Source organism: Triturus cristatus, chromosome 2_2 (genome assembly GCF_964204655.1).
Source record: "Triturus cristatus chromosome 2_2, aTriCri1.1, whole genome shotgun sequence".
Taxonomy (NCBI): domain Eukaryota; kingdom Metazoa; phylum Chordata; class Amphibia; order Caudata; family Salamandridae; genus Triturus; species Triturus cristatus.
The window spans coordinates 825030425-825053615 of NC_140582.1; the positions used below are offsets into that span (position 1 = coordinate 825030425).

At 44.0% G+C, this 23191-nt stretch overlaps 1 protein-coding gene across 1 annotated transcript in view; it reads left to right on the forward strand.

Moving 5' to 3' along the window:
* The first annotated feature begins 6191 nt into the window (after positions 1-6191).
* Positions 6192-23191, forward strand: part of GABRA2 (gamma-aminobutyric acid type A receptor subunit alpha2) — a 647485-nt gene continuing 630485 nt past the window's right edge. The window contains exons 1-3 of the mRNA XM_085642160.1: positions 6192-6438; positions 6810-6904; positions 8452-8561. Of these exons, the coding sequence (XP_085498286.1) occupies positions 6834-6904; positions 8452-8561 (181 nt within the window). The 5' untranslated portion in view covers positions 6192-6438; positions 6810-6833. The remainder of the gene's footprint in view (positions 6439-6809; positions 6905-8451; positions 8562-23191) is intronic.

Below are 23191 nucleotides of genomic sequence, written 5' to 3' on the forward strand. Positions count from 1 at the left end.
GCGGCCTTCGACACTGTAGACCATCCCACCCTAATCCACCGACTGGGAGAGATCGGACTAAAGGGTCTGGCCCTGAAATGGCTAGAATCCTTTTTGACTGGACGCTCCTTCCAGGTGCGGGAAAACGACAGCTGCTCATCCATCATCCCCCTCCGGTGTGGAGTGCCACAGGGCTCATCCTTGAGCCCTACACTTTTCAACGTGTACATGGCCCCACTGGAGAAGAGGGTCAGCTCGTACGGCGTGTCAGTCATCAACTACGCCGACGACACTCAGCTGGTAGTTACCCTTTCCCACCCTCACCACGCCCCATCCGACCTCCACAGCTGCCTTTCTGAAGTCCACCGATGGATGAATCTCTCCTCATTAAAATTGAACGGGTCCAAGACTGAGATCCTCCTGATGGGCCACAATGGGCCCTCCCTACCACCTCACCTTTGGCCCAGGTGCCTTGGGGATCCTCCCGCACCTAAGGAAGAAGTCAAGAGCCTGGGTGTGTGGATTGAGAAGGACATGAGTTTCAGAACCCAGGCAAAGAGAACTGCAGGAACATGCTTTGGACTACTCAGAGCCTGCAGGAAGATCTTTCCCCTGCTCCCAGAGACCGCAAGGAGGCTCCTCATCCAGGGTCTAATCCTGGCAAGATTAGACTACTGTAACGCTATATACTTGGGAGCTCCTGAGGCCACCTTGAATTCACTGCAGAAGGTCCAAAATGCCGCAGCCCGCCTACTTACGGGCACACCTGGAAGATCCTCCGCCAGGCCAGCCCTCAACTCTCTCCACTGGCTCCCAGTCAGAGAAAGGGTCTTGTTCAAAGCCCTCTGTCTGGCCCACAAAACACTCAACAACAACGGTCCCCCTCTTCTGAGAAAACTTTTAATTCCATACAAAGCAGAGAGGGATCTCCGGTCCAATTCTGAAAATCTCATTGCAGTCCCTAGAGTGAGAAAAGCTAAGACCGGTGGCCGTCGCTTCTCGGTTCACACGGCGAAGAGATGGAACCAGCTACCCCGAAAACTTAGGACTGAACCGAAATATCTCCAGTTCAGAAAGACCTTAAAGACCTTCCTTTTCCCGCAAATATAATCCCATTAGTTGGCCAAAACCCCTGGAGAAGCAGATCAGCGCTGGGATGCTCTTCGGAGTTACTACGCGCTTTACAAAACCATTAAATTAAATTAAAATTAAATTAACTAGGATGATGAGTCGATTTCTTCCCGCCTTTATAAAAAGTATCTGATAAAAGTTATGACCCCCGTGGTCTGGTGCTTTATATTCAAATTAACAGTATTAGAAATATATGTACAGAGCCCGCCTGAAGATCTACCCCTCCTTGACTGGATTGCGGTAGAAAAATATGTCCGGTACCCTGCAAGATGAATTTCAGTCTGTTCCCAACACTCCTGAAAACAAATAATATCATATTTTTCAATAAAATCTCGAAAGATGGGATCATTTACCTTGTTTGATAAGCCCGCTATATTCCAGGAGAGGAGAGCCAGCTTCCCCCTTTGAGCATCTCCTGGAATCTCCAAAACTGAGGGGTTATCAGCGCAAGTATCTATTTCTATCGGTGTGGGATTTACTCCAATGTCCCTCACTGCAGTATTTTGAAATTGTTGACAGACTGGTTCACCTTCATGTTCGACACCACTATGTTTGAACACTAGGAGCTCTTGTCTATCTAGTCCTTCAACTAATGACCGTGCAACGAATGGAGTCTCTGCTGTCTCATTTTCCCGGCCCTCATACATAACCCTTGAATTGCCAGTCGCCAAAGAATTAACTCTTTCATTTGATTTGTTAGGTCCCCCGCACGGATCATACTTAACTCCAATAATCAGAGGGAGTCAATCGACCATCTCCAAACAACTGTACCTATTAGCAGTTGGTATTCCTCTCCAGATGTCTCTAGATCTTACCTCCCTAATAGTTTGCCTTCCCCACTCCCTTCTATCTACTCCTCTCTCTTGTAGGCCTCCTCTACCCCAGCTATGATCAAAATCTGGGTCAGAACAGGACCTGGGAGGATAGAAAAAGGAGAGTTGCTTGGTTTCAATGCCCTCATTATTTCTTTGGTTATCCCAAGAGCAAATGTAATCGACCGTACCCAGGTCCTCGAAGTTAACTAGAACACAGTCGCCCTGGATAGTTTTTCTTCCAGGGCCCACCCAGGGCACCCTACGCACCATTAAAATCTTACTCATCCTATTAGGAGGTAACGGTCGGTTTGTATTGAGCCAATGCTGAACCTTATTTTTTAAAGACCCAAAGGGCTCCTCTATATCCTCCTTCAACTCAGGAACCCCAGTCAAAACCACCAAAAAGGGGGTTACTTCCGGGGGCAAGTTAATAGCTATTTTCCCCAGTTGGGATCCCCAATTACGCTCCCCCATGTGGTCCGAGGCAATATTTTTGGATTTATTAACGTCCTGTATGTTGTTTACGATAGGGTTTTTAATATTATCTTCTGACTCTTTCTCTAACGAGGTAGGATTCATTTTATTTTCATTCTCGACTGGGACAGATGGTTTTTTTTGTCAAAGAGCCCGCTGGTTTATTATTTTTATTACTTAACTTCCAGTCCCCTACCTTTAATGTCCCAGAATTACTCAAAGGCTTAGGGAGAACCATCAATTCAGTTAACTGGTTTTCAATCCGCCTCAATCTAATTTCTAGAGGGGAGATGTATGTTTTAAAAAGCTCCCTCATATGGTCTAAAAGTTTATTATCAGGCTCAACATCCATGGGGCTTACACACATGCTTGGGGATACCACTACACTACCTGAGTCCGAAATCACATTATTCGCATCTGAGCGGATAGGAGTACGGCCATCCTTTAATTGTCGTTCAACTCCCTCCGCTTTTCTTGAGGGTAGCTCACAAGACCCTTTTTCCACGGGAGCAATGGTTTTCTGACTTTTCTTAGTTTTTTTAGCTTTCTTTTCTTTTCCTTTCTTTAGATTTTTTGATGTTTTTGTTATGGCACCCTCTCTCATTCCCCTCGTCTGTCTAGCAGTAGGATCATCTAACAATGGTTCTAATTCTAAAACCAAGGACCTCTCTAATTGTGAGACTGATAAACATTCAGAAGCTGACGCTGACAGGTCTACCACATATGGGAAACTATGTAAGTCTGCATGGACTAAAATGGGGGCTGCTTCTTTATTTTGTTGATCTGGAGTTTTAGCTGTTGCAAAGTGGCCCATAGAGGAACGTTTTGCTAATGCTAAATCCTGGGACACTCTCCGTTCCATAAGTGCAATCCCTTGATCGATAACTGAATTAGCCCTTACAATAAAGTTATCCAATGGGCCAATTATACTAGATGCATCCATGGCCGCTTTACTCCTACTCCCTCGCGTAGTCGCCATTGATAAATTAGGTGGCGAGGCAGCCAAATGCTAATATAGTCCAGCAAAGTCCAATGTCCACCTTCCTAGAATGTCACACGTTAGAGGGAGGGGCCCAATCCGGTCTTACTCGGTCTTTAACGGGCTTAAACGGGCCCACCCTTGGCCCGGGCTTCGCCCGGCACGGGCGCCGCGCGCGACCCGCGCCGCGTCTCAAGTATGGTAATTAATAGGTAAGGGAAACAAAAAGGGGGAGTGTCCAGGAAGAGGCCACAGCTGAGGAGGATGTTGCTGCTGCAGAGCCTCGCAGTCCCTCACACCCAAAGCAAACACTCACAGAGTTCACTGGCGAAGAGTTCCACAAACACGAGCAGCTCCCGCGAAGCGGGGGCCGCGAGTAATTTTAAAGGCAGGCAAGAAGGGGAGTGTCCGGGAAGAGGCCGCAGCTGAGGAGGATGTTGCTGCTGCAGAGCCTCGCAGTCCCTCACACCCAAAGCAAACACTCACAGAGTTTACTGGCGAAGAGTTCCACAAACACGAGCGGCTCCCGCGAAGCGGGGGTCGCGAGTAGTTTTAAAGGCAGGCAAGAAGGGGAGTGTCCGGGAAGAGGCCGCAGCTGAGGAGGATGTTGCTGCTGGAGAGCCTCACAGTCCCTTACACCCAAAGCAAACACTCACAGAGTTCACTGGCGAAGAGTTCCACAAACACGAGCGAGATCTTGTCTAGAAACCTATCATCCAACATGGAGAATACCGGCAGGTCAGTCCCTTTTGGTAACACAGCCCTAAGCGCATGTCTGAGTTGCATGCATCTGTACATGTCTGCGGGTTCCATTTTATATTCCAGCTGCAGGTTAGGCGAGGGTATAATATCATGGCTGCCAAACATCTCACACCCCAGAGATTCCTAGGGATCCCACTAATATAACCCGGGCAGGTTTCATATGATGCTGAGAATGTCTACGTCCCATAATGGGGTTGTCTGCATGATCATGTTCCTCAGTCACAAGGCGGACAGAACAGTCCTCCACAGGTGCATCACAGTTCATGTGGAGCCTGGCTTGGTGCCTCGTTTGCCCCTTCCATATAGGACAGGTAGGTACCTCCATGAACATAACACAAATCTGTCCATGTCCAATGACGGCTCTCTCTGCCGGAGGAAAACCCAAATGTTAACGCAGTCAGTTGCGCCGCCCAGTAGTATTTTGGTGCATCTGGCACCGCGATACCCCCATCATACCAAGCTCTTGTGAGCTTATTCAATGAAATTATGGTCCTCACTTTCAAAGACTGGATTTCATGTCTGTTGTCATTGCGTGGGTTTAAAGTCCTAATGCCATGGCAGTAGAGTTCTTGTTTGCTTCCAAATTCTGCTTCTCTCACTTCCAGTCCTAATACCAGCTGGTTTTCTTATCTTGAGATTGATTGATTGACTCATTCATTCATAATCTTGAGGTGAAAAAGAGTTCTCTTCATCTGTTTCCTTGCTCTCTTCTCACCTGTGCTGTTTGAAGGCCTTATACTCATCAATGGCTGTCAAGAAACCCCCGAATGGTTTGTCTCCTTAATGATAGTGAGAATCTAACCAGCTGCAGGTGGCTGGGTTCATAGTTTGAATGAGTGATTGATTTTGACTGATACTTGTGCCGGGGCCCTCATTTTTAATTATGGGTGGAGTTTGGTGCTGGCCTGCTGCACGTGTCTGTGGCCCTCACGTTTAATGAAATTGCTCTTCCGGCTCGTTTCCATGCTCTGTGTCTCATGGTGTTCATGAAAGTAGGTTTCTGGCCTCTGCCGTTGTTTGGTATTTTTCACATTAGTGTGAGTCTGACTGCTGACATTTGAGTTCCTCACTTTTAATGACAGTGGGGTTCTGCCTACCTCCGGTGTTTATGGGCGTGGGGCGATTCTGCTCACTCTGTCTTCAGAAGGAGATGCCCGTTCCTTCACACACGTGCAGTGAGTGCCTTGTGAAGGCTGCAGGAGCGTGTCAGCCACGTGCTCTCAGAGTTCGCCGGTCGGGGCACAAGGAATCATTAGTTATGGACTGGTTTCAATAGACTATGTAAACCTGAAAATAGTGCATGCATAAGAGGATATTTTGCAGCAATTTTAAATACTTGGAACTGATGTCATAATCAATTGTCTACAACCGAATACATAGTTTGATTAAAGTTATTCCAGTTTTATGTAGCAAATAATTTGTCACATTGTGTCTTGGAGAAGGGAGCAATTGGAACTAGTGCCTGGAGGTCGGAGGAGATATATGGTGGCATGGAGGGAGTCCCGTCCACACTTTTGACCCAGACTCCACAAACACCTGTATTAGTCCTGACAGACAAGTAACAGTCCTGACGTTGGCAGAGTGAGTTGGCATATTGCGGAGGTTGTATACGGTGTTTTGGAACGTAGGTGTGCAGGCCACAGAGGTGATGCCAGCAGCCACCATCTGTGGTAGAGTGTATATACTGGTTTAAAGGAGGTGGTAACATTTTACACTTGCACTTCTTTGAAGAGTTGGGGTGTGATGTAGGTTGACACCCCTTTGAGTGGGGTCGCTGGCACTCACTCGTGAGATGTGTGAGCGCGTGTTCAAGGCTGCGCAGCACCTCTTTACATTGTTTGCACTGTAGCACCCGAGATAGCAGCAACCACACCTTGTTCACCCACAGACACGGACTATCTGCCACTCACTTCCCAGACCTCCACTCACTACATAATCCCTAAGTAACGCAGGGTCAGGTGTCAGGGCCGCTGCGTGTCGTACCCCTCCCTGGGCATTAGTCAGACCCGTCCGCCTCCGACAGCGCGTTCCCGGCTGCGGAGCGCGTGCTCGCCTCTCGCAGGAAGAGCTGTGGATTTGCCGCTGCCGCTCGTCTGCTGCAGTCTGCAGCTCTCGTCGCCAGGGAAGGGTCCAGCACATCGCCGCCCGCTCGTCACTGCAGACACCGGCTGCTTCGGTGCCGGGGAGTCCTCCTATTTCCATTGAGCGGCGCCCACACCTGCGGGTTCAATCCCCCTGCCAGGGCGGCAACAGCAGCCTGGCACCGGCGCCGCTGCGCTCCCGGTCCCTCCACATTGGGTGAGTGTATTTAATGCCCATGTTTTGCTGCACTCCGCATGACTTCCGATCCGCTTGCAGTTTTCAACTGCCCTCACGGACCGCTGCCCAGGCTGGACGGTGATATCTTGGGTTACGTAATGTTACTGTTGGGCATTGAAGGGGTTTCTTCTCGTCACCATACTTTCTGTTAATGCACGAATGGCTTTATAGGCAGTATTGTGCCCGCATGCCAACATAGAGCCATAAAAGTATTAGCCAATGCTGTGGGTTTGCACCTTGGTGTCTGGTGGTGTGGAATCCCAATGCGTTTGTGTGCGTCACTCAGCTGTTTGGTATCTCCATCTCAGGCGTATTGTGTGTATTCAATGTGTTTGCATTCTCGTTTCCAGGTGTTTGCCTGAGTGCCAGCAGCTATGAAGGCGAAGTCGCCTCTGTACCGAATCCAGGTCTGCGTGCTCCTCTGCATTGCATGGGAGTCGGCAAGGTGAGGGGTCCTCGTTGCTTCTCTCTAACATTCTCGCCTCTCTCAGCCCTTTGACACCGGCATCATATTCCATAGTAGATCACATAGCAGATGCCTCTAGTAGCTGTTACTGGGCGGCTTCGTGCTGCAGTTGTTTCAGTCAAGACATTCACGTTTGAGTTGAGTGAGGGCTGGAGGGCAGCGTGAGAGCGCGTCAGCAGCAGCCTCTTCCACGACATTAAAAAGAGCGCCTCCGAGGAGCACATGTAGAGTTTGTGCGCTGTAAACGATTGAAGCCCCATGTAATCACATTCCACCCACACACAATGCCACGTGAGTGTTGCTAGAGAGACATCCGTCTGCCTCTTGAGCCCGCAGGCGGGGCATAAAGGTGGTATTGGCATTCTTGGAGTGTGGCTCCTGTCTATGGTGTCTGCGCGTGCCTCGAGAGACCTGTAGCCACGTATAAGCTGCTAAACCTCTAGGTGGGGATCGCACATAGCTCCACCACCCACAGCAGAGGCAACATGTTTGTTGTATTAGCAGCTGACTTGCCCGTTACTCTGTCGAGCCCTCAAACGTGCAGCACGAACACGACGTAGCGAGAGATTAACGTGTTGCCTAGGGGCCATTGTTCAACACCACGGTAAATGAATCGTATACCCGGGGGTTCCGTGGTTTACTCAATGCACGTCATACGCTATAAGTGCTGCTTCGCGTTCCACGGTAACGTGTAGGTAAAGAGCAGAAGTCAAGGGGGAGTTCAAGTGCAGACGCTGTAATAGACCGGCTGTGGGCAATGTGTGGGCCTGCGAAATTGCATTATGTGCAATTCTCTTCAATAAATTACATTTAAAAAAAGCCGGCTTTTGGAACATTTGCACAATATGTACTGTGTAAAGCGCCGGGCTGTCGGTAGATGAGTTTGTGCTTCCTGCTTCATTGTTTCTGGCTGCTTTTTTTAATATGTATTTTAAGTTTGAGTGGCATTCCCTTGCCAAATGGTGTCTTGAAGTCTCACGGCCGGGTGGTGGAAGATCTCCTTGCTACGTATTATTAACTTTGTGAATGGCCATGCCACGAGAGGCCGAGGAATGAACAAGCGGAGAACCGCATTTGGGCGGGAACAGTACACAGAAAAATACTGTGTTCTAATATAATGGGGCAAAATCAGTGTTTAATGAACGAATAGCAGCGCTTTTATCACAGTGTAACTATATGGGTATGACAAAGTACCCTTAGCAGGCAGTATAGCATGCACACGCCTTCGAGGCCTTCGACAAACGACGTGTCAGTAGGAGCTAGCGTGCACTTCGTGAAACAGACATATTCACGACCGTTCACAATTCAAGGGGTGGTGAACTGATAGTGTATTGAACTCACTTGTCGTTCACCGTTGGGAAACACTCACTTTCCTCTCTGAGGTAGATCTCTAGTCGAGCGACTGCCAAGGTTATCTCATAATATCAGTCTGTGACATGGACATGCACTGTTTTTTATAGAGTTTGTAACTCCTCTCCGCTCTCACACGCACTTACACTTACCCTGGGTTGTCCACTTCCCTCTAGGTCGGCGCTGGCGGAAACCGTAGACGACAATAAAAATATCACCATCTTCACGAGGATTCTCGACCGACTGCTGGATGGCTATGACAACCGGCTCAGGCCTGGATTAGGAGGTAACCGTGCCCTTTTACATGCGCCGCATAACTGCCTACCCTCAGCAAAAGTCTGGCAATTTCGAAAGGGGCTTTGGCTATCTTATATGCTGTTTTATGCGAAATGCTATGGAAAGTCGTGCTTTGATCACAAATACGTAAACGGACATGGGGTGTGGAAGCTGGCTATGAGTGCTTTGAAAGGGAGTGCCCAGTGCCTTCTTTAAGGTGTGTGGATCTCAAAATATGTTTAAAAAAGTTAACTCAAGAAAGTCAAAAGTAAGACCTGGGACCGATCACAAAACATTTTTGTCTGAAGCTATTAAGGTAGTGCTTGGTTTAAATACCCAATTTTACCAAAGTACTACAGAAAACAGGCTTCGGGACTATAATGGGTACCAATAACGTTTGTGCACATTTACTGTGTGGCATTTTCTTATGCAGTGATGTGTTCTGTTGTGTTTTTGTGCTGCTGTCTTTTTGTGCTGCAAACTGCAATGTGATTTTCTCTTATTGTACTGCTGTGTCGCGTTCTGTTCTGTTCTGAGTGTTTTGTTTTGTTTGAATTGTGGTGTTATGTTGCTTTGTGTGTGTCATGCTTAGTTGCTTATTTTAGAAGTGTCAGCACTCGTTGCAACATTTCTAGCCAAAAGCAGCACATACATTGAAAGTCACTGTGACAAGCAACCGATACTTTACATCTAATCTCGATCGGTGACGGTTCTGGTACATTTACTGCCTCATTACCATGACAACCTGCCAGGTCGGTCCCATACATACACTTCAAGGAAACAAGGTGTGTACCCACTGTCTCCTAAGCACGCATGCCTGTTTGTGGGAAGCTCCTGTACAGCGCGCGGCAAAGACTGCTGAAACATGTTCATTTGGGCCGAGGAGACCAGAGCATGAGGTAATTGCGTAGAGCCCCGCCATAACACTTAGCATGGGGAATGGGAAGGAGGCTGAGCGCAGATGATTGAGAGATAGACTGTGTTGCATTTCTCTTGAAAATGCCTGTGATGGAAAGACAGAAATAATCAATAATCTTGCAGAGCTTTTCTGTGCACGTGACTCAACACCGTTTACTGTGAGAATCCGTGTGTGTGCAGGATGCAATATTTCCATCAGCACATTTTGGTGAGATTAGCAGCTAGCCAGCTATCAGCGCGCCTTTCAAAGAACCAAAAGGTTTTGTTCTTAACTCCGCTCGAGAATGGTGCTTCTCTGCCGAAATAAGATCTATTTTTTAGTTGCGCAAGCGCTCATTTCCCCCAGTTTCTTCGTTCGGAGTCCTTGTATGCTAATCATGGTGCTTGGAGTGAAGTCACCTAAGCTTTGCTAAAATAGCATTTCCAGTAGACATGGATTAGATGCACACTATGGGCTCATTCTCACGAGCTTTGGAACTCAATGCGTAGGTTTGGTATAGGAATGCATGATTTTCATGTATTCAATACAGCGCCTCCTGCTTTTAATTCAGTTTGGATGTTGTTATTTCATTGTGTGTAAACATATTCTCCCACATTTCTGAGGCAAATCCAGCGTTGGTGTACTAGCCATTTTTTTATGGCAATCTTCAGAAATACAAACCTATTTTGAATTACATTTTTAATTATTTTCCACGCTTCATTGGAAAGTTCCACCAAAATGTCCAGGAATACGACTTCCTATAAACTGCTTAATTCAGAGGATCTTGTATTTTCTATGTTTCCATACTGTGGGTTTATGCTTGGTGCCCTTTTAGAAGAACAAGAGGTTTAGGGCCTGATTCTGAATTTGGCGGTCCATGGATTGCCAAACCTGGGGTGGTGCAGCGATGCTGGTGTTCACTGGCAGCCCAACCGCCATATTACAGCTTTGGCAGTCGGACCGCCATGGCACCGCCACAACTGCCTGGGATCCATGATCCCTGGCACTGGCACAGCGGTCTTGAGGCCGCAATATGCTTGGCAGTGCCACTGAGGCATCACCAAGCGTATTACAAGTTTCTTCACTAGGACCCTAACCACAGCGGTGAGGGAAAAAAGCAGGCCCTACAGGGTGCCCTCTTTCCTCAGGCCCATGGGATGCATGAGAGCGGCACAAGGTTTGCCCTCATGTCTGTATGCACCCGCTTTCATGCAAGGCATGGAGTTCATAGTCCATGCCATGCAGGAAAGGGCTGTGATGTTCCCATTGCAGTGCGTTTTTGAAAGGCACCGCCATGGAAATGCCAAAGGACCGTCCACCAGACTACGAGGAAACTCGTAATCTGGCAGGCGGCCCTGTTCGGCAGTGAGGGAGCAGGTCTGTGGTGTGGCGGTTGTTCCCACACCCCCAAAGTCGTAATAGGGCCCTTAGGGCCATATGTAGGTAGCCCAATACCGGTCAGTAACGGCCGATTTTCGGTATATATACCGTTATTTAGGCTTTTGATATGTAGGGGGATCATTTCTGTATTCGTTAATTTACCGAATCGGTAAAATTACCGAATCGGTAATTTTACCGATTCGGTAAATACCGAATACAGAAATGAGATGTAGGGGGAGTGTGTGGTGGGTGTGGTGATTCGTTATTTACCACCAACTGAAAGTTGGTGGTAAATGACGAATGTCTCAGTTAAGGCATTATTTGGCCCGTAGATGTGTGCAATGTGGCAGACACACATGCCCTCAGGGCATGTATGTGTGCCACATGTGCACACATGCAGGAATCAGGGGTGCAACAGGGTGTCAATGTGACACCCTGCCACCCTTGATTGAGCTCCCCCCATTACCGATTCGGTATTTACCGATTCGGTAATGGTAACTGGCTTCCCATTGATTCCTATGGGCCTCCTGGCCCATAGGAATCAATGAGATACAGGTTACCATTACCGAATCGGTAAATACAGATTCTAAAATACCGACACTTACCGAATCGGTATTTTTTTACATGCATTACATTTACCGATTCATATATACCGAATCGGTAAGATTCGGTATTTAAGAATCGGTAAATGTAATTTACCTACATAAGGCCCTTAGTCTTTTGCGAAATAAACAGTGTTTAGGCTGAAGCTGATGTATGAAATGGAAGGCGTGTTCTTTGATTGGAGTCTCGAGGTCCCATAGTCTCATTGGTTTTTTTTTAGAGATGCTGCTGAACAATAGAGAATAAGTCATTGAGTTTGTCGTGGCCTCATAGATTAACTTCCTTATAAAGGTCATGTTGGCATTTGCAAATTAAAGAATAGTTTGCTGGTCTTCAAATAAAAATCTTATTTTTACTATAACTTTTCCTCTTCAAAAAACTTTTTGTCATCGAGAAACTGCAGCGACATTTTTGTGCATAGTAGTGATAGTCTTCACTCACAAAGCTGGTGCATTGAATAAGGCAAAGAAAAACAACCATGCATGTTTACTCTCACAATTTCTTTTACAGCGAGTAAAAGGTGGGCCATGAATGTTTAAGATATAGAACTTTTCTGTCAAATGTAGAACAAGTGCATTGTTATATTTAAAAAAATGGTGGCAATTGCAATTGGGAGTATGAACTTATAATAGACATACTTCGACTGACATGTTTTCTACTTCAATTCTTTGGACATCTTTTAAGGGTACTTTAGATGGACCACAGGGGATTGTGAGGTGTGCCAATAACTAAAAATAACTCCACAGAACAGATCCATTAGAGAGCTTTACAGGTCCACATATCTGTTAGGTTATGAGGTTATATCCTCCTACTATGCAAAGGTATCCAGGTAATTATTTTCCTGAGCATGCAATGGATTTCCACACAGGCCCCACTAACAACCAGCCCTTGATTTGTCATGCTCAGCTTGTTGTCCACCAGAACGCCCGTTTTTTGCCAACGTTTTGAGGTGAGGGAGAGTGCCCAACCCAGCAGGCCAACAGTCTATTTACCTGGGGCCTTACAGAAAGGGACAATCTCATTCTTGTCCCCATTAAGCTGGAGGCAATTTTGCTCCATCTAATTGCTAATAATTATACAGGAACAGTGGTCCCTTACTGCATAAGTAAAAAGACAACGATCAACACAGAGATACAACGAAGACTGTGTTATACGTGTCCCGATAGGAAAATGTACATTTATTTACATCATGAATAAATAGGACATAGAAAGTGGGACAGTATTCGAGAAGAGCTTTTCAAGAAACTCAGGCATAACAATGCGTGGCCAAAATACAATCAACAGTTTAGGCCACGAGCATAAATGAGCACCATTGCACATGAATAGTTGAATAAATCAGTGTCAATGTGCTAAAGTCAACAGTGTTATGATCCATATCAAAATAGTGGGATCATCATCAGAACATGGTGAATAAGGACTAAGAAGAATGCCTGCTGGAAACAAGAATAGGAAATAGAAAGAAAAAGAAAAAGAATTAAGTTATTGGAACTGGCGAGTAATCAGGAGTGGAGTACATGATAAGTGGAAGGCCATTGTGCACACACACTGGTGAGTCGTTATTTGTGAAATTAATGTGCTAATCCACCAAGCACGAAAGCTAATTCAAACTAGGGCTAAGAGTGAGCACAGATCAAGAATGAAAATAACAAAACTAACTGAATTGGGAGGAGCGAAACATGCATCTAGGCAACCAACCAACCAACCAATGTGGAAGGTGGAGCGGGGCCAATGCATAATTTGGAACCAATGAGAACATGATGTTTAAATTGATATTTAAAAACGTGACATAATATTAAGGCTGAAAAAGTCATGCAAGTGATGAACGTGCTGGTCAATTACCTGGCAGGGAATGGGATCCAACGTGTGTCCAATTGTGTGTAAAACAATTGCTGACCAAACCTGAAAGTATAAGGGAATGCATAATCATTGTGGCGTGTTCACTGGGAATAACATTTTTTTAGCACCCGTGTGATGCAAGACCTAGATTTGTGAAGAGCACAGCAGGTGTGCACAGAGCGAGGGGATTAGGAGATAACCAGAGCCATATGCGGGCGAGCCACAACGTGTGTCTGGATGGATCAAGTAAGCTAAAAATATAAAGCAGAGAAGGCTCAATTCCCCGGACCAGACGTGGAGCCAGTTATAGAGCCAATTCCTGATGTATTTTTTTTTTTGTTCAAGATCCCATCAATGACTATAGCAGTCTCTCTGACATGCTTCAAAGTTGGGGGACACCTAAAGTTCATTGTGAATTGGGCAACATTCTGGTGTGAGTGTCTCTTCCAATTTTCCATCTGGGGCGCATACCCAAGTACCTTGCGCTTACTGTGAATTCAAGTAGTGTTCGCCCATGTGTCAGCAACTCAAATCAGTCGGATGCAGATAGCAGAGTGGCATCGATATGATGTGGGTTCAATGTGTGGTGACATAGTAGGGGACGAGCGAGAAAAATGAACAAAGAAGATCAGAGGCAATAGGAAGTTGAAATCAAGGAAAACAGTAGCAGCCATATTAGAGATGGCAGGAAGTTGAAACATCACAGTAGTGGTATGTTGACAGTTCTAGACACCAGAAGAAAGTTTAATTAAATTGCACTGAGGAGCGTGAAATTGCAACATTTAATTAGAATAACATTAGAGCAATATTGTAACAAGCAAATATGTGGTTAGGGTGGGGAATTATGAACCATAGATGGTGGAAACAAAAGAAGGGTAACATATCTGGGAAAAAGAAACATTAATTTGTAAGTAGAAAGAACAGAGATATTGTAGCTAAGAAAATGAATCAGATGTGGTCATATGATATAGAGCTAATACAAAGGGAGACCTCAAAGCAATGGCTAGGACAAGGGATGGCATGCAGGTATTACTGTATAGATACAAAAAATACACAAAATATACATGGAGACAAACAATTACATATGTGACCTTGCGAGCCTAGGGTGTAAAAACAGGTTATTCAGGTACTCTAATTGAATCAAGGATTTGAAGGGGATATCAGACCAAGGAGGTCCAGTCCTCTAATATATTCAGACCAGTGTTGAGACTGTTGTTGAGTATAGAGCTTATGTCAGTTCCGCATGGGGATGGTTTGACCATGATGATCACTTGCCAGTAAATTTCTTCCTCCATTTGTCCCATGTATGCAAAGTGTGTGACCAATTGTGCACTGAGTACCTTTCAGCGCATGAGACTTCTGTGCTGGCAGAATGGAATGCGTATTTTCTCTGTTGTTTGACCAATATATATTTGGTTACAAGTGAAGAAAATTACGTAGACAACATTTTCAGTATTGAGGTTAGAGAACTGATTAGAACAATCCTGATATTACCAAATGTGAAATCCTTGCTTTCAATAGTAAATTGACACACAACACAGTTACCTCATTTAGAGTGTCCAGGTATAGGGGTTTTGCCTCATAAATCAGTGAAGGTCTATATAGTCTTTTTAGCCAGGAGATCGGCCCTGACTAAGTGGTCTCTAATGTTTCTATTTTTATGAAACACAAAAAGTGGGTGCACAAGATTTAGGTCACCAGCATTGAGTATTGGGCAGTGCTTCAGAATACATTTCTTGATTTGATTCGAAATGGGTGAGAACGTGGTGACACAAACTAGGCGGTCACTGACTATTTTGGGTTTAGGTGCGAATAGTATTTAATGTTGCCAATACCATACCCTTTTGATGGATTTGCAGACAAATTTACGGGAGTAACCCATGGCAATCAGTGTTGAGACACATTTTTGGGCTTTATGGAAGTAATCTTGTTTGAAAGAAGAATTCCTTCTAATATGAAGAAATTGTGAAAACTGTAGTGAGGCTTTCAAAACGCTAGGGTGATGGCTGTCATAGGAGAGAAGAGTTTTCCACTCTGTGGGCTTGCGGTATAAAGTGGTGAAACGCTCACCGTCAGCAGGTTTAATCAAAAGTTCTAGAAAAGCTATCTCTGACTTGCTGTGTGTGAGCATTAATTTAAGTCCATTACAGTTGGTGTTTTGCCAGTTAAGGAAAGTAAGGTGAGTCGATTCAGTGCCTTGCCAAATCAAAAAAATGTTGTCGACAGAGCATTACCAAATGGTCACATTATTGAGAAATGGATTTATTAGAGCAAGTATCTTGTTAATTTCAAGGTCATCCATGTAGAATACCGCAAAGATGGGACCAAAAACTGCTCTTATTGAAGTACCGTCGACCTGTTGATAAAATTGGCTGTCAAAGGAAAAGAAATTGCATGTAAAGCAAATCTTGAGAAGATGCATAATAAAGGATGTCGGGACAGAGTGTGGATAAGTTCTGGAATTCAGGATTTTCCCAATGATGTTTAGGTCTTGTGTCCGAGCAATATTGGTGCAGAGTGGCTCTAAATCCAAGGTGAAAGAAGAATGCCAGAATTGGGGTCAAAGGGAAGATGTTCCACTTGGGCAAGAATGTCCGTAGTGTCTTTAATGTAACAATGTGTTTTGGGTACAAATTCCTCAATGAAAAAATCTATCTGTCCCAGGGGCACAAAAATGTATTTGCACCCTAAAATAATGGAGGGAGCTGGGGGAGCTTCAGTGTTTTTGTGTATTTTTGGCAGAGGGTAAATCACAGGTGTCCTAGGAGATTTCGCATTAAGAAAGAGAAATTCATTTTGAGTCAGAAAGCCTTCTATTTTGCCCGTCTCTGTGATATCGTGGATAAGGCTTTGTAATTTCATTGGTGGGGTCTGTACCTAATCTCAGATAGTGGTCGGTATTGGACAATTGTCTGAGAATCTCAGTTTTATATGGGTCAATGTCCTGAACCACGATGCCACCACCTTTGTCAACTGGTTTAACAACCAGGGTATGATTAATTTTGAGTTCGGTGAGTACTTGTTTTTCTCAAAGGAGTAAAGCCCAGTTTAGATTCTAATTTAGAGACTTGTTTGAGAAATATTTTCTCAAAAGTGTGTATCTCCACTGGGAGACAACCATAGGGATGTAAGAAGGTAGATGGAGACAGAAGTTTGTTTTGCCAGTACGGGGCGGTACTGGGATTTTCTAGGAAGAAAGAATGTAGGAGTATTTTTCTAAAAGAACCATAGCATTTCAATTTGTAGTTCCCAAAAATTGGGACAGAGAGTCGGTACAAAGGAGAGACCTCTGCTCAAGAGTGATATTTCATCTTCTGTTAGGATGTGCGAAGATAGGTTAAAGATGGGTACCGTCTGGAATAGGAACATGCTGGATAAAGTACCATTAGACAAGTTATCACTAGCTACCATTGATAGTACTTCTTTCAAGTTTGTCAATCTCCTGGGGTGCTGAACCAATGTTGGGCACAGCCTCTGCCTCGTTTGGTGGGGCAACTCTGACCTCTTCCTAAAAAAGCATTAGAAGTGCTCGGACCCTCAGCCGGATCGAAAGTATCAGAAGAATCACCTGATGTGTCTGAAAAACCAACAATGGCTGTTTGTTTATTGTATCTGCCCCAGGGGCATGACAAGTTGGGATTAGTGTAGGTCCTGTTTGTTATAGAAATCTTTGGTCAAATAGGGATATGTTATCTCCGGCTTGTGGTTTTTAATGCCACGTTTGACCTTGATTGTCTTTTTGTTTGTTCTTATCTGTGGAACTCAGCCACTGTCTTTTCAACCTTTTTGAAAAGGTTCTTAGCATCTGTAATGCTACTGGTCTCATTGATTTGTCTCTCCAAATCAGAGATTTCTGTTGCCAATTTCTTAACCTGTTCCACAGCTAATCAATCCCAAGCACCATCCTATGCCTGGGACATGTTGTACCAATGTAGCTAAGACTGTTCAGATATTTTTTAGAGTCAGTAAAGACACCAGGGATGTTTCTCACTACTAGTGGAATAATGTCTGCCCTAAGATAATCTGTGAGCATGCATATCATTAATTGTAGCCTAGCCTGTTTCTTGGGGAACAACCTTTACAACGCAACTTTTACAACGCACTACCATTACAACGCATTTTTTACAACGCATAATCCATTACAACGCATGACATTACAACGCATGACACTACAACGCATTTTTAAAAACTACCTTTACAACGCATTCCATTACAACGCATACTACCATTACAACGCATACCATTACAACGCATAATATTACACTATACTATCCAACACTTACCCTACTGTTGCACCCCCTGGAGTTAGAATAGTAATTTTTACCCCTACACTATCCAACACTTACCCTACTGTTGCACCCCCTGGAGTTAGAATAGTAATTTTTACCCCTACACTATCCAACACTTACCCTACTGTTGCACCCCCTGGAGTTAGAATAGTAATTTTTACCCCTATACTATCCAACACTTACCCTACTGATGCACCCCCTGGAGTTAGAATAGTAATTTTTACCCCTATACTATCCAACACTTACCCTACTGATGCACCCCCTGGAGTTAGAATAGTAATTTTTACCCCTATACTATCCAACACTTACCCTACTGATGCACCCCCTGGAGTTAGAATAGTAATTTTTACCCCTATACTATCCAACACTTACCCTACTGATGCACCCCCTGGAGTTAGAATAGGACTTTTTTCCCCTATACTATCCAACACTTACCCTACTGATGCACCCCCTGGAGTTAGAATAGTAATTTTTACCCCTACACTATCCAACACTTACCCTACTGTTGCACCCCCTGGAGTTAGAATAGTAATTTTTACCCCTACACTATCCAACACTTACCCTACTGTTGCACCCCCTGGAGTTAGAATAGTAATTTTTACCCCTATACTATCCAACACTTATCCTACTGTTGCACCCCCTGGAGTTAGAATAGTAATTTTTACCCCTATACTATCCAACACTTACCCTACTGTTGCACCCCCTGGAGTTAGAATAGTAATTTTTACCCCTACACTATCCAACACTTACCCTACTGTTGCACCCCCTGGAGTTAGAATAGTAATTTTTACCCCTATACTATCTAATACTTACCTTAAATGTAATTTAATATTATGCGTTGTAATGGTATGCGTTGTAAAGGTAGTATGCGTTGTAATGGTAATGCGTTGTAAAGGTATTTTTTAAAAATGCGTTGTAGTGTCCTGCGTTGTAATGTCATGCGTTGTAATGGATTATGCGTTGTAAAAAATGCGTTGTAAGTGCATGCGTTGTAAAAGTGTGCGTTGTAACGTCATACATCCCTGTTTCTTCCTGTGTTTCTCTAGTTTCTCAGATAATGAAAAGTTTGCTGGCTGTAAAGACTCTGTGGTGTCAGAGAAAAACGGACGGACCTTCTAAAATCTTTTTAATGTATTCATACAACTACAAAGGACCATGGTCTGACATATCAGAAAAGAACATCAGATGAAGAATACCGATACAGGATGGGGAGTTGGAAATGGAAAAAGAGAAAAGCAGGGAGCAGAAAATATTAGAGCATAGAGTAATAAGTAAACCACTATGAACCAGTAGAGAATATGTATGGCCCTTGCAATCCAATTGCTACAGCACACAGGCAGTTACCAAACTTAATTCTAGTTGCATCGTACTTATAACCTAAGGATGCCATCAATAGGGTGTCATCGGCATATGATAGCATCTCCAGTAAAAGACCGTATTCTCTAACAATCTTAGCCAGGGGGGCGATGTAGATGTTAAAGAGAGTGGGTCTTAGGGATGACCCTTGTGGCACCAGACAGGAATTATTAACAAACTGAAATTTAAATGGTGGAAGAGCTCCATCTGTAAGGAAAACCGTCAGCCAGGCTCAGGCCTGGAAATGGATAACAATGTCATGCAACCATTCTATGAGAATGGAATGCAATACCGAATCAAAGGCTGCAGATGGATCTAACAACGGATTTCCCATGTACAAGCTAGTTCTAATATTATCTGTGACTGGCACTAAGGTGGTTTCCATGTTGTGCGGAGCCCTAAAGCTAGATTGTGATGTTTCCAGTAAGTTGTTTTCCTCTAAGTACAGTGAAAGAGGACTATTATTTAAGTTTTCAGTACTTTCATAGGATAGGGCAGCAGCAAAATTGGCCTATATTTCGACAAGGTCTGCTGAGGGGTTTTTCAGTACTGGGGAGACATTGGCATGCTTCCAGTTCCTCTCTACCATAGCTGAGTTCAGATGTGAAAGAGCTTTGTAAGGCAGGGAGCGAGCCATGAGAGAAAGGTGGAGGGATCACATTGATTGGAAAAGGATCACCTGGAGATCAAGATTTTACTGTGGAAATCAAGTTACAGGCCTCCTGCTCGGAAATCTTCACAAACCTTCGCAGTCCAAAAGAGACTTCGGCCCTGTATGGCTGCCGTATAAAACAAGATAGATGGAAACTGACTAATTACCAAAGTCCCTATACATTTTTTCTATCTTATTGTGAAAGAATGAGGACAGGGAGTCACAAAGATCATGAAAGGCAGGGATCGAGGCATACAACCCTACGGCTGTGTAAATACCTTAAATATGTTAAAACTGCCTTTAGAAGAGGTGCCATATTTTTGGATCCTCTCTGTCAAGAAGCATCTGTGAGCTATCTTTATTTTTTTGTAATAGCATTTTTTAAAGCATTTGTTGGAAGGTGGATTATTAGTATGGGTACGTAGGCAACAACCTCTAGCAATAAGGCCACCAACGCAATATAAGATGCAGACAATGTCTCAATAAAGTATTCTACCCTTAATAGTTCACAGCGAGCAGGCAGGCTTAACTTAGGAGACAGGCGTGTAAAGCATTTAAAAACACAATACTTTAAATAAGGAAGACATAACACACTATAAAAATCCTCAACCAAATTATGTAAACAGGAAATATTGTTATGTTTAAAATGACACCAAAACAACAAAAATCCAACATATGAAACCAGAGATATGAAGTTTTAAAGAATAAACACGTTCCAGTGCTTAAAAACATATAGCGCAAACTGGGTCATGCTTCGCTGAGACCAAGTCAAAGTTTGAGTCTGACCGCGATGGATCCCTGGTCGGATACACTAAGGCTGTGTCCTACCCGACTACACAGGCTCCCATTGAAAAAAGGGGTGGTTTGGGAAAAGCTTGCACCGTGTCGCAGGCACCCCATGGTGCCTGCCACACTGTGCATACATGGGAACGGAGTACCCCACGGGCCTGATTCGGAGGGCCCCGGTTGAAAGGGGCCTGCTGCAGGCCCCCAATGTCAGAGTCTGACATTCTAAATGCTCGGCTGGAAACGCGGTCCATAGGCTGCTACGATTTGGCTCTGAATGACTCGGTTACTCCCATTACCTTTCGGAACTGAGTCGGACAGTTTGAACTCTTTCCAGCCATCACAATCGGTCATTGGGAAACGTGTCTGAGTCGGTCGGAAAGGCGGGTTTCGAATCAGATTAGACCGAATCGTATGCCATACGTATCCTTTCTGGACGGCATCATAATCGGCTTCACTCTCGATGTCGGGTCAGTCACCTTATGGAGCTTTTTCCAAAAGTTGCTCCAAATTTCTTTAAACTTCTGGAATTAATCCCTAAAAGTTCCTCTTGGGAGTTCAAAGTTCCCCAACACAAATCCAATATCCCATAGTCTCTGAGCTGCTCCTTGGAAGTTTGGGACTAGACTTCCCACAATTCACGTGGCCAATTCATTACAAGTCCTCTGGACGTACTCCAGGCTGGGGGCATTTTGGGGTAGATGGTGCAGGTGAGCTCTGTTAACCTGTTACTTTCATGTAGCCCACTCCTTAATTCTTTTTGAAGCAAGGCAAAGTCCTCAGGGCTGTATGTAGTTTCAAGTGTGCAGCAGGAGCAGTCCTTCAGAGTGCAATACTTCCAAGTGCAGACCAGGGTTCCAGCAGGGCAGTCCTTCTTCTCCTTGTATTTTCAGGCATCATATCTGAGTTGCTAAGCACTCTAATATATGTATCCAATATTTTGGGGGTAACAAGCAGGGGGGCATCACTGACCAATGGAGTACAGGGTGCCACCCAAAAGCATGGCAGCTTCCTTCAAAGTGTCCCACATAGCATTGCATTTTAAATTTCAAGATGTAGAATTCCTCTTCTTGGGAATAATAGCTGGCTAAGCCAACCTACTGGTGTGACTCATTACCCTTATCACTCCCATTCCAGTCCTCCTGCAAATTCCATTCCGGGGGCTGCCATCTGGCTGGGGGTACAGGTAGATAGAAAAGGTCTGGCTGGCATTCCTCACTGCCCATCTTTTTGAAGCCCAATTTGATTTACCTCTTCCCCATCCTGGCCTGGTCTCTGCAGCTGCAGAGCTCCCCCCATCAGGTAACCTCTGTCCCTGTGCAGGCCACTTATCACCTCATCAAAGCATCTTAGCTAAGCTTGTTATGGGCTGACAAAATTGGAGAGACTGCTAGAAGGCTGGATTTTGGCTCACAGAAGACAAAGTTCCATAACATCTTTTCTGCATTAGTTATGAGTGGCAAGTAGTTGAATTTATCATTACCAATCTTTTATATAGTTGAAATTTTATTTTAGCTCACTCCTGTCAATAGATTCACTGTATTACAGTATTCCCATGTCAGCCTATGGAGCTAAAAGGGCACAATGGAGGAAAAGTGAAATTGCTAGTTTTTCCCTCACCAGGGCAAATAAAACATCTTTTAAAACGTCCCTGCTTATTTCTACACAGCACCCTACTCTTTGAACATCCAGGGTAGACCTTAGGGGTGACCTATAAGTAAAAATAAGGTAAAAATTAAAGTACCTTTAAACTCAAATGGAATTTGCAAGTGATTTCAATTTAAAAGCAGCTTGAAAGATGGGCTAACTTTTAAAATGACAGCGGGCAACACGGCAGTGCACACGTAGGTGCCTCAAATGTGCTGGTCCTCTAAACCCACATGACCTACCATATACTAGGGACTTACAGGTAGGTTGTCAGTGCCAATTGTAATAAAAACTAATTACCATACATTTTTAATCAGAGTACTGGCCCAGAGCCTGGAGAGCAGAGCACAGGGCGCAGTCAGTCAGTTACCACCAGTGTTAAAAACAAATGGGAGTGATTAGGGCAAAAGGATAACTTTCTCACTGCATTTCTATTCAGTAGCCTATCATGTAGAGTTTTGGATCTCTATCATGCTCTTTTTCATGCCTCCAGAATGCCTGTTTTAATTCTCATAGGTTGTCATTGCACCATTTCGTCCTAAACTTATGTTACCTGTTCCTCCTTAGTCTCCTTAGTTTAATGGGAGGTAATTTATCAATTGCTTCTATTAAGGCCCCCTCATAGCTGGAAACTGCAGCTTCTATTTCAGTGAATGTACTAAGGTCTGGAAATTGCAAGCAATGTTCTAGGCTATCATTAGTTAATCATTTCCAGTGCTATGTCATCTATGGTTCACTGACAAAATATAATCTCTGAAAATATCGCAATACTAAAATACTTCAAATAAATATTCATTGTCAAAAATATCATCATCCTATACTTATAATGTAAAGGATAAAAATATATTGATTTAAAATGATTGTTGTCTTTAATATCATTGTGCAAAATATCATTCTTTAGAATATATTAATATAAAAAATTAAATATTAAAAAGTAACACTAATATAATACAAATTAACTATATTTCAATCATTTTGAAATTAATATAACTATCTTACTTGTTAAAAAATGTAATTATACATATATTTATATATATATTTAGTTACATATATGAAACTAAAAATATTATTAAACTAATATTTTCAATATATATGACAGTTTAAAAGATTCTTTTAAATGTAATAATTTATATAAATATATACACACACACACACACACACACAAACATACACATACCCAATAACATAATGCA